The 14,936-nt window shown below is 43.7% G+C and overlaps 1 protein-coding gene and 1 pseudogene across 1 annotated transcript; both read right to left on the bottom strand.

Annotated features, from left to right (window-relative positions):
- Positions 1 to 2,233: 2,233 nt before the first annotated feature.
- LOC127757432 (uncharacterized) lies at positions 2,234 to 5,534 on the bottom strand. The gene is made up of 3 exons (XM_052282935.1): positions 5,267 to 5,534; positions 4,663 to 4,880; positions 2,234 to 3,100 (listed from the first exon to the last, which is right to left on the bottom strand). Exons 1-3 carry the CDS (start codon positions 5,475 to 5,477, stop codon positions 2,513 to 2,515), a joined length of 1,017 nt encoding a protein of 338 aa, XP_052138895.1. The 5' UTR covers positions 5,478 to 5,534; the 3' UTR covers positions 2,234 to 2,512.
- A 3,297-nt stretch (positions 5,535 to 8,831) lies between these two features.
- Positions 8,832 to 11,751, bottom strand: LOC127756363 (uncharacterized; annotated as a pseudogene).
- Positions 11,752 to 14,936: the final 3,185 nt, after the last annotated feature.

Raw genomic sequence — 14,936 nt, 5'->3', positions numbered from 1 at the left:
AAGACGATGTCCGTGGTGGTCAGATATCATGCGGGATACTAAGGCTAGAGTTGATGCACGTGGTTGATGGAGATTCCATATGGCATACGATAGAGGTATTGTGTGCGTATGGGATGCGGAGTCGAATTTGGAAGGAGTCTAAATTTGGTATGATTGGTTACGTAAAGTTTGTTTCTTGTACTAGGAGGTTTCCTATATATGGGGATTAGGACTTCTAGTATGAGTTTGGTTGATGGCTTTAGGCTGCTTACCTCATGTATAAATAGAGGGGGAGCGTGAGGCTTCCCGGTATCGCTTTTGTATCTCTTTTGTGTCGCTTTTCATAGCGTTGTGTTTTACGGTTTCGAGTTTAGTCGAGATTTTTGTAAGGAGTGTTGTTGTTGCACTTTGTAAACACAGAGAGAAGTAATAAAGTTGTCATCTACTTTGAGAGTTCTTCGATTTGTGTTTCATCGCGTGCGGCGGTCTAACCGGCAACTCAACGGCGGTCCGACCGGTGACAAGCGGCGGTCAGACCGGCGGCATACGGGTGGTCAGACCGGCGGCGGCGACAGCAAGCGGCAGGCGACTTCGGCGGTCAGACCGATAGATCAACACCGGTCAGACCGGCAGATTAATCTCGGTCAGACCGATCTCCATCAATTTCGAGGGTAACTTTTATTTCCGCTAAAAGTTTTTGGTTTTTGGGTATACCAACTATTCACCCCCCCTCTGGTTGGCTTAGTTCCTATGATTCGATCCTACAGGTATATGGATAAAGGTGCAAGTATTTGCAGGTTATGGCTCTGATTGCAGATCGATAAGAGTAACTTGAATTTTCTTTATCCTTCCTTTGACAATCATATAGCTTATCATTTTAAGTATTCATCTTTTATAAATTGATTTGAGTCTGTTGTGTATTCAATGTTTGGAGAATATGTGGTAGGGAGTTCAGCATTACAAGTTCTGCATTAGCTCTCATTCGGCTGACAATATTACTGTGTGATGAGAGAGAAAAGATAGTGTGGGGGTCTTTAGACAAGAAGGGGGTGTACTCATCTCAATCAATCTACAGGATGCTAACCCTTTAAGGGGGTAAATGATGTGAGGATGCATGATATTTGGAGTTGTCCTATCCCTCCTAAGCAAAAACAAAATATTTTCTCTGGCTGGCTGCTGTAAGAGGAAAGATACAATCTTCTGCTCAGCTGAGAAAGTGCAATTGGGTGGATCAGAGTTTTGCCAGTTATGTGCCTATGTGGTGTGTATGAGGATACTGTCCACATTTGTTTCAAATGCCCCGTTGCTAGATTTGCCTGGTGTATTTGTAGAGACGCCCTTGGCCGGAGTAGAATTCCTCATGATTTTGATGACTTTTTCTGCTTGGTTCTGGGGAAAACAGGCTTAAAAAATCTAGAGTTGGATGCCTTCTTTTAGCTGCTTTATGTTGGAATTCTTTGGTCAACTAGACATGACATGGTCTTCAGGGATAAGATGGTTTCCTCACCTCTAATTATTCTTTTTTCGTTTGATTGGCTTACTGTTGTAGTGGAAATCATTTCTGAAGCCTGATGACGTTGCTACTCTGGAGTCCATGGCGGCGGCATTACAAGATGCTGTCAACGGTCTTCGTCCCTCGCGAGCTGGAATAGGCTAACATCGGTGTTACCGGTGGTTTAGTTTTGCTTTTGGCTTTTGCTGGCATTCTGGAGTTTGGAGCCTGGGAGCAACTACTATAATTGATGTACTGTCCTTAAAAGCATCATATACGATTTTCTTTTTAACACGAGTGTCACGTACGATTGAGTGATGATATACAGGAATACTTGATGTGCTGTTTTAAGAGTGTCACGTATGATTTATTTTTTTTTTTGACAGGAGTGTCACGTAGGATTGGATGACCCTAAGTGTCATATAGCTGAGCAACCTTCTCATGTACTAAGAGACAACCTCCACATGTGTGTGAGTATTATTAGAAGTATTGATATGTGTGTAATAGAAGTAACAAACAGGCTGTTTGGCACAGCTCCAGCTCCACCTCTTTTGACCCAATTCCTGAAGCTAAATTTAGAAGTTGAAGCTTTACCAAACAAGCCCTAGGTGTGATAGTATTAGAAGTACTATTATTTGTATTGTGTATTAGAGGTGACCTATTGTATATATTGCCTCTTATTTATGAGTAGTAGATTATATGGATAGAATTAGAGATAATACTCCTCTCTATTATAGCACTTGCTTATGCGTCCTGCAGTTGGTAGTGTGTTTACAGTCAGTTTCCTGTGCTCTGTCTGGCAAAGCTGGTGGCCCCAGCATCTCTGAATCTATGTATAAAGACATATTGCTTTCTATAAAAACGCAATAAAAAGCAGGGCCGTATAGCCTTCTCTAAAAAAATGAACTACTAACACCGAATATTATGTATTGTCATATCAGTATATTACAATGCCATCGAGCAAAACAGCTTGTGTCACAGCAAGCAAAATTATCAGGGCCTAGACTTGGCAAAATATAATATTATCGGGCCTATGTTTTTTCAATATGAAAGCATGAGCGACCAAGCAACTTCAACACTCATCTGGCAAAATCCAACATCAAGTGTGTCATGACTCCGTCCACATCTTACCGGGATAAAATTCTTGTAATCACAGCTGTTATTCTCATCACCACTCTGCCTTGCATGAACACCAACAGTCAGCACACCATTTCCTTCAACTGCAACCACACTGCGGGAGAAATGAATGGCTCCATCATGGGAGATAGCCACCATTTCTTCTCCAGAGTCCAGCAATACGACATCTTCCTTGATACTAGCAGTATGTGCAATGAACTTTCCACAGAAACCAGTTAAACCTCCTGTAATCCTGACACTGATTGTAGCCTCCAATGCCACAGGAATGTGAGCATACTTGAACTCCAATGTGCTGCGTGCTCCTGATAACAACATACTGTGGAGTGAGCCACATCTGTGTCTCTGAGCGGTGCCATTATACCCAAATGCTTCAGCGCTCAAGATCTTATCTTCGGAGGGACTTGTCCCCTTGACTCTTAGCTCAATTTCAAATTCAATAGGGTCCATCAATAGGATTGCACGGCTTGGACCAGTAAGAACCAGAGATGAATCCTACATACACCCGTGACATTACTAAATATAAGGAATGGTAGCAACAATGTAACACAGCAAATATTTCCAATTTTTTTTTGGATAAGGTGAAATTAGCTAGATTGATGGTGAACAAACATGCATAATTCTATCACATATGTGTTCTAAGTTCCACTCAACACAATAATATGAATGGGGCATTGAACTGTCAAAACAAAATATAAACAGGAGCATAATTAGGAAAAGAAAACATATGTGAGACTGACGACATGCTATGCATAACTGAACTTGGATTTTCTATTTTCCCTTTGCCCAACAATAAAATGATACTGTATAGCAAAATATGCATATAAGTATACAGTATACGATAAATATCTGATATGTGTATTGACAACTTCATCTTTACTGCCTGAATCTTTAATGACCAGCACTTGCAAATCAATAATACCATGTTATCGCAGAACTGTAGTATTAACACAACCATTATTCATTAGCATTTTTTGCATGAGCTTTTCATATAGAATCTTCATAGTATGTCAAAGTATCACAACAAATTGTAGTTAATTGTTGGGCAAATTGTACTCTTGATGCTGCCCTTTTTACTCTCTACTCTAAAACATCTCAAAGAATTTTGCTTTGTATTGTCAATTGTGGATTGCCATTACATCTCCTTAAACTCTTGGATTGGCATGAATAATGGTCAATAATCCCATTAAAACATGATGACTATTATGATTAAAACCAAAGATGATGGCTATGAGATAAAAAATATTATATGTCTGCAAAATGTTACTACCCCTAAATTTTGCAAAATGTTACTACCCCTAAATATTTGCAAAATGTTTTCCCTTAGGCTCAAGCTGTATTGCAAGGAGATGAATCCATGCATGATTCGTCTTGCTGCAGTTAGGACATTTGTACTACCGATTGATTCTCACTTTTACCATTCACATACTCATGAGGGGTCTGTTAAATATCCTACTGGAATGGTTCGCAACAAGCTGAAGCAAGGACCAAGGAACATAGCCCTTGCTAAAGATAGCCCCTGCAAGTTCATAGGGGGGAAAATGCTACTTCCTCCGTTTCACAATGTAAGTCATTCTAGCATTGCCCATATTTATATAGATGCTAATGAATCTAGGCACATATATATGTCTAGATTCATTAACATCAATATGAATGTGGGAAATGCTAGAATGACTTACATTGTGAAACGGAGGGAGTAGTTGCTATAAATTCAATAAGAGTGGGGAAGTATCCCTGCATGTGCTATCAATTGATTTGGTAGCCTTTTATTTTTGTAGTATCAATTCTGCACCTGTGCACCAAAAGTTTCTGTAGTTATTTCTTAGCAACCCACATATGTTTGTGATGCCCCTTATGCATCATGAAAATATGTTAAGCTCTGATGTGTAGGGGAGTTTGAGATTTGGAAAATTGCTTGATTATGTTATCACAGGTTTTATTTTTTGCTGTTGGTCAAAAAGAAAAGCCATCACAGGATTCTAAACCATGCACATTTGAATATTTCGGCTTGTTTACTGATGACTATGCACTGTTATTTCCATGAAGCATAGAGGTACCTTTGCAGTGAGAGTCTGGCAGTTGTTCCTGGTGCGCTCAAAGATATAGTTGCGGTTCCGGTCCAGAGAGTCACGAACGGAGATGAGACCAAACACATCTATTGGCCAGCGTAGAATACCTTTCAGCTCGGTCACCTCAAAAGAAAAAACCTCAAGTAAATCCAGGAGCATTGCGAACCGGGGCGATTCCTCCGTGTACCGCATGGGACCAATCTCAGCTGCATCCATCCAATAAACCACATCAATCAGTCAAGCATCAGAATAGATATATCAAAGAGATGAGCCATTAGATCATATTGATAGATATCTATGTAAAGAATGCCAATCCCAACATGTTATTTTCATTTTTCCATTTCTACCATAATCCTAATCGGCAAGTGAACCTGTTGATTAGAGATGAAAACTAAAAACCTAACATGAGCATGAGCGAATTCGGCGCGCCAACCAGTTGATTTCAGATTTTCATATGAAACCTAAAACCTAACCAGGGAATGAGCGAATTCGACAAGGGTCTGGCACGTATTTACCATAAAATCATCTAAAAAAATCCCCAACGCTAGCTAGCGGCTAATTGAGAAAGAAAAAAAAAAGAATGCTTCCTCACTTCTTCTGTCAATGTCGCCGGAATCGTCGGACCAAAGATCCGTCCAGTAGCGGCGGTAGCGGGAGAGCTCGGTGAGCAGCTCTTCCTCCTCATCGTTGCCATCGCGTGGCCTCTTCGACTCCTCCTCCTCCTCCTCCTGCCCCGCCGCCGATCTCCTGTGGCAATTCGTCGCCTCCCCCTCCCCCGCCTCCGGCTTCGCCGCCGCCGCCATCCCTCCGCTCCGGCTTGGCCCTAGCCTGAAGTTTCTCGGAGCGAGGAGTCTTTTTGGGTAGAGGATTTATCTTTGGGCTCACTTGGGCCGGGCTAGGAGAGCCCAATAAAAAGCACTGTGGAAATGCGTGCGTTGCAACCGGAATTTGGCCAGTTGTTGTTTTTTTTTTTTTTTTTTTTTTGAGGTTGTTTGGTTTTTGAGAGATTTTTACGTGCAAGTGGGAGATGGAGAGAGAAGCAAAGACAGAGGGATATAAATTGAGCGATTCTCTCTCTCCTTTTTTTTTTAAGTAGTAGAGATGTTTATCGCCGTTCATTCAACGCATGTGTATTCTTCTAATCATATGCACCATATGCTCTTTCTAGCGTTATCATGCTATTTTTATTTTTCTTTTTATCATTTTTGAGTGCGTTAAATCTGGCTAGCGAAGGCAAGGACAGAAACGAGACAGATCTGGGTGGTGGTCAGGGATAGGAGCAGATCTGGTCATCATCGACCCATGCACGTACGAGACAGAAACGAGAAGAAACTGTCGATGATAAGCGCATGATGGACGCTCGATGGCGGTAGTCGTCCCCAACGGTGGTAGTGGCGGCTCTTCTTTTCTAACCCCATGTTCTTAGGTCACGCTACCATTTGCCGATTTCCCTCATTTTTTTTCAGTTCTCCAGCTCTTTGTTGCGACGCAGTTTGATTGCTCACTCGCCTCTGAATCATAAAAGGAAACCAGCTGCGAACGGCGTACGACAAGCTATGAGAGTCACATGGTAAGGAGTAGACCGATGACATCGCCAGCAAGGTTACTCCTCGCTCGAAGATTGATAAAGGTGATGACACGATAAAGGTGATGACACATGGGGCCCACATAAATGTACATAGGGGCATTTTGGGCTATAAAAATATAGTGGCATATACATGTGTCCAATGACGTTTACAGTATAGGGAACGACATATCTCATATTTCTAATGAATTGTGATGGCATGGTTACTACTTACAAATAGGTGAATAGTAATAGCAAGTTTATAATTTGATTGATCAAATAAATAATAAGCTAGGCCGTGAGGCCTCTGGTCCAAATTCAGTACTAACTGGCATCTTATAAATCTATACAAGTGATCCTCACTTAGAGTAGTAATATTATCAACTTTCTGATCTATGGTTAAGCCATGTCATCCATTTTATGCGCAACAGTTTGATCAAATGACCTCCATATCTCCTATCGTACGAACGCCGAAGCTGCGATGTACCAATGCTGAAGCAACTTTGATGGAGCGAATCATACTAGGGAAAATACGACCCACATTATCACATCCACATGTGACAGCCTGAATAGCCCATCCCATCCCATCCTGCCCCTCGTGGTCGCTATCCTCTACAGGATAGGGGGAATCGATCATTTTCCTCGAGCGCATAGCACTGCTCACGCCCGCGCACTAGGGGATGCAAATGGACAATCCCATTACCCGCATAAAAACTTATTTACTAGTTTATTCCTCGTATAACAGTGAAAATTAGAAAGAAAAAATAAAATAGAAGTAGGATAAACGGGCAAAATAATCTTACTTGATAGTCTCCCTAGCCCGATTCCCCTACCTTCACGACGATTCCTCGTCCGACCGTTCAGCTTCTCAGTGGGCCAGTGGCCTTCGCCTTTCTTCGTGCGTGGAAAATCAGGAAATCGCCGCAGACGCCTCAACTTCTCCTTATGGGCACCGTGATAACGCATTTAAATCCCTGTGCTATACCCATCACGGGTATTGTGAGTGTATATAATTGTTATCCATCGTGCTTGGTGATTATCAGGATTGGTGACTTCTATCTGCAGCTCTGGTAGCTTTGTTTCGATGCAGCTTCAATCTTTAGTAGGAAATGACTACCGGCATTCCCATTTTCTATGTAACTAATTGTTGCGGCACACTGGCTAATATGTTCTTTTGATAACAAAATAGATGGATTAGCTGATATTATTAGGGATTATTGGGCGCAAACGGCCACAGCTAATCCATACTCCGGCAACGTTGTTTCATCTCACGCACTAGCCAATTCATTTCCTGTCTTCCTGGTCTGCACCATTTTTTATGTTCCCCAACAAACCTTAAGCTGGATCAGGTACATTATTCTTTTCCCTCACTCTCCCACGTTGAGTTTATTGGTTTACCAAGTTAAAACAAGTGGCTTTTGGATGAATTCATTATTGGTTGTACACATTTTTTCCCCTGAAGGCTGTGTTCAGTTTCCTGAGTTGAGAACTAATCTTTCGCGCACGTAAGATGGAGCAACTTATTATTAGCGTATGATTAATCAAATATTAGATATTTTTTTGAAAAAGATTAATATGATTTTTTAAAGCAAACTTTTAAAAACACACATTGTTTAGCACGTAAAGAACTCAGCTTAATGCATCAGGTGTTCGTCTTCACTCTGCCAGCCAATATTTAATATCACGTTTCCCCCTCCCTTTCTTGTTAGATGAAGATCATATACTTATTTACCGATGAAGATCATATACTTATTTACCGATGGATTTTATGCTACATGCTCTCGATCACCTAATTCCAAATGTAAATTTTGGTCACTCGTTTCTACTTTAATTCATATTACAGATATGTTATGATTCAGAATAGAAATTTAATTTCTTCGGTGAGAATGATTTCTAGAAATTTTCAGGCTGTACACTATAAATTAGCTTATTTCCTACTACAGTTTTATTTATTTCAATCAAATAATGTAATGCCATCTCTACATATCGAGCTGAAAATAATTGTACAACTGACCCGTATTTAATTTATACCATAGCACAATGAACAGTGCTCCTTACACCTTTTCATTCCTTTTTATCACATATTACTTAACTTTCATGATCACCTCAGAAGGTAAGTTCCTGTAGCTATTTCTAAAATTTATAGTCAATAAAAATTCAGTTTCTATAGTCGATCAAATAAGAGTGTTCTGTTGGGAAAAAAAACTGGGTATATTCAACCAATGAAGTATATTAAATGTGATGGATTACAAAATTTGTAGTCAAGAAAATTCATTTTTCTATGGTCAATCAAATGAGACTAAGGTTTGTTCGAAAATACTTGGATCTATTCAACCAATGAAACATGTTAAATGTGATGATGAAATGTTTTCTTTAAATTTCACTTAAATGTTTTTCCTATGCACTATGTCTAATTGCAATGGATCAAATGTTCCCATAAAATTTCACTTTGTTTTGTCTTATGCACTATCTCCCACAGCAACGCGGATTATCTTCTAGTATTAGTATATTACAATGCCACATAGCACATCTATTACTTCCACTACTAATACCGAATATTAAGTATTGTCATGGCCTAGATTTTTTTTCAATACTAAAAAATGAGCGACCAAGCAACTTCAACGCTCATCTGGAAAAACCCAACATCAAGTGTGTCATGATTCCGTCCACATCTTACCGGGATAAACTGTTTATAAGCACATACGATATTCTCATCACCACTCTGCCTTGCATGAACACTAACAGTCAGAACTCCGCCATTTCCTTCCACTGCAACTACACTGCGGCAGAAATCAATGGCTCCATCATGGGAGATAGCCACCATTTCTTCCCCAGAGTCCAGCAATATGACATCTTCCTTGATACTAGCAGTATGTGCAATGAACTTTCCACAGAAACCAGTTAAACCTCCTATAATCCTGACACTATTGTAGCCTCCAATACCACAGGAATGTGTGCATACTTGAACTTCAATGTGCTGCGTGCTCCTGATAACATCATACTGCGCAGTGAGCCACATCTATGTCTCTGAGCAGTTCCATTATACCCAAATGCTTCAGCGCTCAAGATCTTATCTTTGGAGGGACTTGTCCCCTTGACTCTTAGCTCAATTTCAAATTCAGTAGGGTCCATCAATAGGATTGCACGGCTTGGACCTGTGAGGGCATTTCTAACCCAATGACTAGGATGGTATCCATAGCATTAAATAAGTTGCCACCTAGAACAAAAAATGATGTGACAAGTGAATAAATGAGGAAAGAGAAGGAAACCATGTCTTACATGAGACATGGTTTCTACACAACATCCAAGACATCATGTGAGATAAGTAGCATTAAATTGAAATATGGAATAGTGGTGTTTGTATTGGAAAAGTAGTGTCTAGTACTAGTTTCTTGATGATGAGGAGTTTATGGAAACTATGTCTAGTGTTATGGGTTGGGACTGCCCTGAGAACCAGAGATGAACCCTACACGCATCCATGATATTACTAAATACTTCCTCCATCCCATAATATAAGGTGTGCACGTATTTTAAGATTCAACTTTTAAAACATTTGACCAATAATTACTATGATATGAATTGAATTTTATTTTCTGAAAATATTATCATTAGATTGACATTTGAATCTACTTTCATATGATTATAAGTTTTTTTGCTATAAACCTTATAGTATATGAGAATATAAGCCGAAGATCAGTTTTGGAGATCATGCCAAGTTTGACCAAGCCTTATATTATAGGATGTAGAGAGTATAAGAATATTGATGATACACTATCCACCACTTAAGAACCCTGTATGAAAATAATTAGAAAGGAATGGTAGCAACAATGTAACACAACAAATATTTCCCTTTTTTTTTTGGATAAGGTGAAACTAGCTAGATTGATGGTGAACAAACATGCATAATTCTATCCCGTATGTGTTCTAAGTTCCACTCAACAAAATAATATGAATGGGGCATTTGAACTGTCAAAACAAAATATACACAAGAGCATAATTAGGTGAAGATAACATATGTGAGCCTGACGACATGCTATGCATAACTGAAATTGGATTTTCTATTTTCCCTTTTCTCAATAATAAAATGATACCGCATAGCAAAATCTGCATATCAGTATATGATGTACGATAAATATCTGATATATGTATTGACAACTTCATCTTTACTGGAATGGTTGGAAAAGAATGCAGACAAGCCGAAGCAAGGAGCAAGGAGCATAGCTCTTGCTAGAAAAGCTAGAAAATGCTAGCTGCAATGAATTAAATAAGAGTGTGGGAAGTACCCCTGCATGTTCTATCAATTGACTTGGTAGCATTTTATTTTTGTAGTATCAATTCTGCGCCTGTGCACCAATTGTTTCTGTAGTTATTTCTGTTAACAACCCACATGTTTGTGATGCCCCTTATGCATCATGAAAATATGTTAATCTCTGGTGTGTAGGGGTGTTTTAGATTGGAAAATTGCTTGATTATGCTATCACAGGTTTTATTTTTGCCGTTCGTAAAAAAGAAATGCCATCACAGGATACTAAATCATGCACATTTGAATATTTCAGGTTGTTTACTGATAAGCTTCTGTGATACAACTAGTATATCATATGTAATTTGTGAAATGGAACCGTGATGTGCATATAAGTTTGGACTGTTCTAATTTGTTTAAGTAAACTAAATGATGCACCAAAGGTACAACTAGTTCAGACACATCCAATTTTCTCAACAGAACTACGCCAGACATCTCATGATTGCGCTGCTATTATAATTAGGTAAAGAAGAACTACTGCACTAGTGCACCACAAATGTGAAGTTGCAAAACGAACTAGCTGCCTGTATAAAAGTCTGATGACTTTGTGCTGCTATTTCCATGAAGCATGGAGATACCTTTGCAGTGAGAGTCTGGCAGTTGTTCCTGTGCGCTCAAAGATATAGTTGCGGTTCTGATCCAGAGAGTCACGAACGGAGATGAGACCAAACACATCAATTGGCCAGCGTAGAATACCTGTAAGCTCCGTCACCTCGAAAGAAAAAACCTCTAGTAAATCTAGGAGCATCGCGAACTGGGGCGGTTCCTCCGTGTACGGCATGGGACCAATCTCAGCTGCATCCATCCAATAAACCACATCAATCAGTCAAGCATTATTGTTTCTTTTTCCTTTGCAACATACTACCGAAGAGAGGAGCCATTAGATCACATTGATGCATATCCATGTGAAAAATGTCAATCCCAACATTTTCCATTTTCATGTTTCCATCCCCACTATTGTGCGCCCAGGCTCCCGCCTACCATAATCAGCGAGCGAACATGTCGATTTGAGATGAAAACTAAAAACCTAACAAGAGCATGAGCGAATTCGTATTTACCATAAAATCATCTCTAAAACAAAAAAAAAAGAAGCTTCCTCACTTCTTTTGGCGATGTCGCCGGAATCGTCAGACCACAGATCCGTCCAGTAGCGGCAATAGCGGGAGAGCTCGTTGAGCAGCTTTTCCTCCTCGCTGCCATCACGTGGCCTCATCGATCGAGTCCTCCTCCTGCCCCACCGCTGCCGCCATCCGGCCCTGAAGTTTCTCGGAACGAGGAATTTTTTTGGGGAATAAGTTCACACCAGACGTCCCTCAACTTAACAGCGAAATTTTTCGAGGTTACTTAACTACAAAATCAGAAATATGTACACCTAAACTCACACAAACCGTGCACTTAAGATCTCATGGTAGTATATATGGGTGGTTTCGCTGACGTGACATCCTAGTCAGCAAAAAATTAAAAAAAAAGTATGTGGGGCCCACATGTCAGCTGCACATTTTTTATCTCTTTTCTTCTTCTTCTCTTCTATTTTCTCTCTTCTCTTCTCTTCTTCAGTGAGGGAGGCCAGCGGGCGGAGCGGCGATGGGTGGGCGGCGGGCCCGTGCAGCGGCGGGAGGGCAGAGCAACCCCGTCCTCTTCGTGCTCCGCCCCTTCGTCGGAAGCGAGCGGAAGGCGAAGCAGGTAGGGGGCAGCGGTAGAGCGGCGACGGGCGAGCACGACAACGGGCGGAAGGCGGTCACGGGCGGTGGGCGGAGTGGCGGCGGGCTGGTGGTTTGCTGCCAGATGGCGCCGCGGCGGGGAGTGGGAGAGAGGCGGTCGGCTCAACGGCGACGGCTGGAGAGGAGGAAAGGTGGCGACCTGCGCGACGACGAGCTTAGCGGCGGAAAGGAAGGAGATAGGGAGGCCGGTGAGCAGGGCGGGAATGCATGCGAGCACGAGCGGAGATATTTCATGAATAAGAGAGTATCTCATTAGTGCACATTGTTAATTTATGGTAAAAGTACGAATTACCCCCCCCCCCCCCGAACTATAGCGGTTGTCTGAATTGCCCCCCTGAACCACAAAACCGGACATTTTTCACCCCGAACTATGTAAACCGGACGAATTACCCCCCTCGACCTAATCCGCGGTGGTTTTGGTCTACGTGGTGGTCCAGTCAGCAATTTATTTATTAAAAAATAGGTGGGCCCCACCTGTCAGTTTATCTCTCTCTTCTATCTCTTATATCTCTCATTCTCTCTCTCTCTCTTCTCCTTTAGATGACGGCGGCATGGCAGGAGCGCGGTGAGGCGAGGCGGCGGCGGAGGAGGCGAGGGGGTGGAGAGGCGAGCGCGGCGGCGAGACGAGCGGCAGGGGCGGATGAGGCGAGGCAGGGCGAGACCGCCTGGTGGTGCCGCTTGCGAGGCGCCTCACCGGCGACGGCCTGTCTTGCCATGGTCGCGGCGGCGCTCGTCGAGGCGAGGCGGCTCCGCGTGGCTCGCGACGCCGGCCTGGTCGACCGGCCGAACGCGGCGACGGCCTGCCTCGCCATGGTCGTGGCGGCGCTTGTCGAGGCGAGGCGGCTCCGCGTGGCCCGCGACGCCGCCGCGCTCGCCTCCTCCGCCGCCCCTGCCGCTGGTCGTCTCCTTCGCCGCATCCCGCCACCGCTCGTCTCCTCCGCCGCACCCCGCCGCCGCTCGTCTCCTCCGCCACACCCCGCCGCCGTTGCCGCCGCGCTCGCCTCCGCCGCCGCACCCCGCCGCCGCTGCGCTCGCCTCCTCCACCGCACCCTGCCGCTGCTCGCCTCGAGCAGCGCGAGTTCCCGCCGCCGCTCGCCTCCTCCTCCTCCTCCTCCTCCACCGCTGCCGCCTCACCTCACCTCCTCCGCCGCACCCCGCCGCCGCTCGCCGCCTCATCCCCCGCCGCTCGCCTCCACCGCCGCCGCTCCCTGTCGCCCGCCTGCCTTCGTGCGCGTGAGTGAGAAGAGAGTGAGAGAAGAGAGAGATAAGAGAGAGAGAGGAATAGTTGGATGGGAGTATGACAGGTGGGTCCCACATTTTTTTAATAAATAAAATGCTGACTGGACTGCCACGCGTATGCCACGTAGACCAAAACCACCGCGGATTAGGTCGAGGGGGTAATTCGTCCGGTTTACATAGTTCGGGGTGAAGAATGTCCGGTTTTGTGGTTCAGGGGGGTAATTCAGACAACCGCGATAGTTAGGGGGGGTAATTCGTACTTTTTCCTTAATTTATTATGTTTAGGCATTACCGTACTGCATAGGAAACTTCTAGTTCAAATACTCCCTCCGTTTCATATTATAAGTCGTTTGACTTTTTTCTTAGTTAAATTTCCTTAAGTTTGACCAAGCTTATAGCAAAATATAATAGTATTTTCAATACAGAACAAACATTTGTATCAAAATATATTCAATGGAGGAGGGGCAGCTGGACGGCGAGGATTCGTCGCACGCGGAGTCGTTCTTGGAGATCATCGGCTAGGTCTAGCTAGGGATGCGGAAACGGAGCTAGCGAGGGCATCCTTTCTCGTGCGGGGACGACAACAGCCGAGGTTGAGCGGTGTGGAGCATCAGAGCGGCGAGGACTTGGGTGCTGTTGGCTTCTTTGGTGGGGAGACGGACAATGATCTCGCCGAGGATGGCATCTGGGAGGTCGCTGATGAAGTCGACGCCTTCTTCCTCGTCTTCTTCCTCCGCCACAGGTGGATCCCCCTCCTCCTCTGCCACCACCACCGGTGCCTCTGATCACTTCCTCTCCGGATTGCGACCGATCATCCCATTTCTTTGGACGGTGGTGCTTCTCCTCTCTTGGTGCTTGTGCTCCCCTCCTTTTGCAGGACGACCTAGGTGTGGCGCCGGCTCTAGCGCACGGATTACCCGTTCCCCGCCCTCGAGTGCGGCCAACCTTGAGTTCCTGACATGTCCCATGGCTAGCGCGGGCAGTAATCTATGAGCAATGTGAGTAGACGACGGCGGCATGTGATGCGGTCTTGCGCAAGGAGAGGCAAAATGCGGCACATGGATTAGGGTTTCTGGGGAGCCAAGGAAAGGGATGGGAATCAGCTCCCCGCCGCTGCCGCTTCGGCCCTCGTCCGCTCGCCAGCGTCGTCCTGCCTGTCATCGCCAAGACCGAAGGGGGAAAGAAAATAGAGAGATAAGGGAGAGAGGGAGGTGGAAGAAGGGTTTGAGAGAGAGATGATGATACGTGGGCCCCATATGTCAGTGAGTCCCACAATATATATTTTTGTATGTGAATGACAAATGAATCTCACATATATTTTTTTAATTCTAATATCACATAAGCACTACATGGGATAAAGATCATGTCAACATCACCATATTAGCAAAACCATCCTTCAAAACTGATGAGGAAGTCCATTTTTCAGCATAGGACACTC

Source organism: Oryza glaberrima, chromosome 12 (genome assembly GCF_000147395.1).
Source record: "Oryza glaberrima chromosome 12, OglaRS2, whole genome shotgun sequence".
Taxonomy (NCBI): Eukaryota; Viridiplantae; Streptophyta; class Magnoliopsida; order Poales; family Poaceae; genus Oryza; species Oryza glaberrima.
Note: the sequence above shows the minus strand (reverse complement) of the source record. Positions and strands in the feature narration are given on the sequence as shown.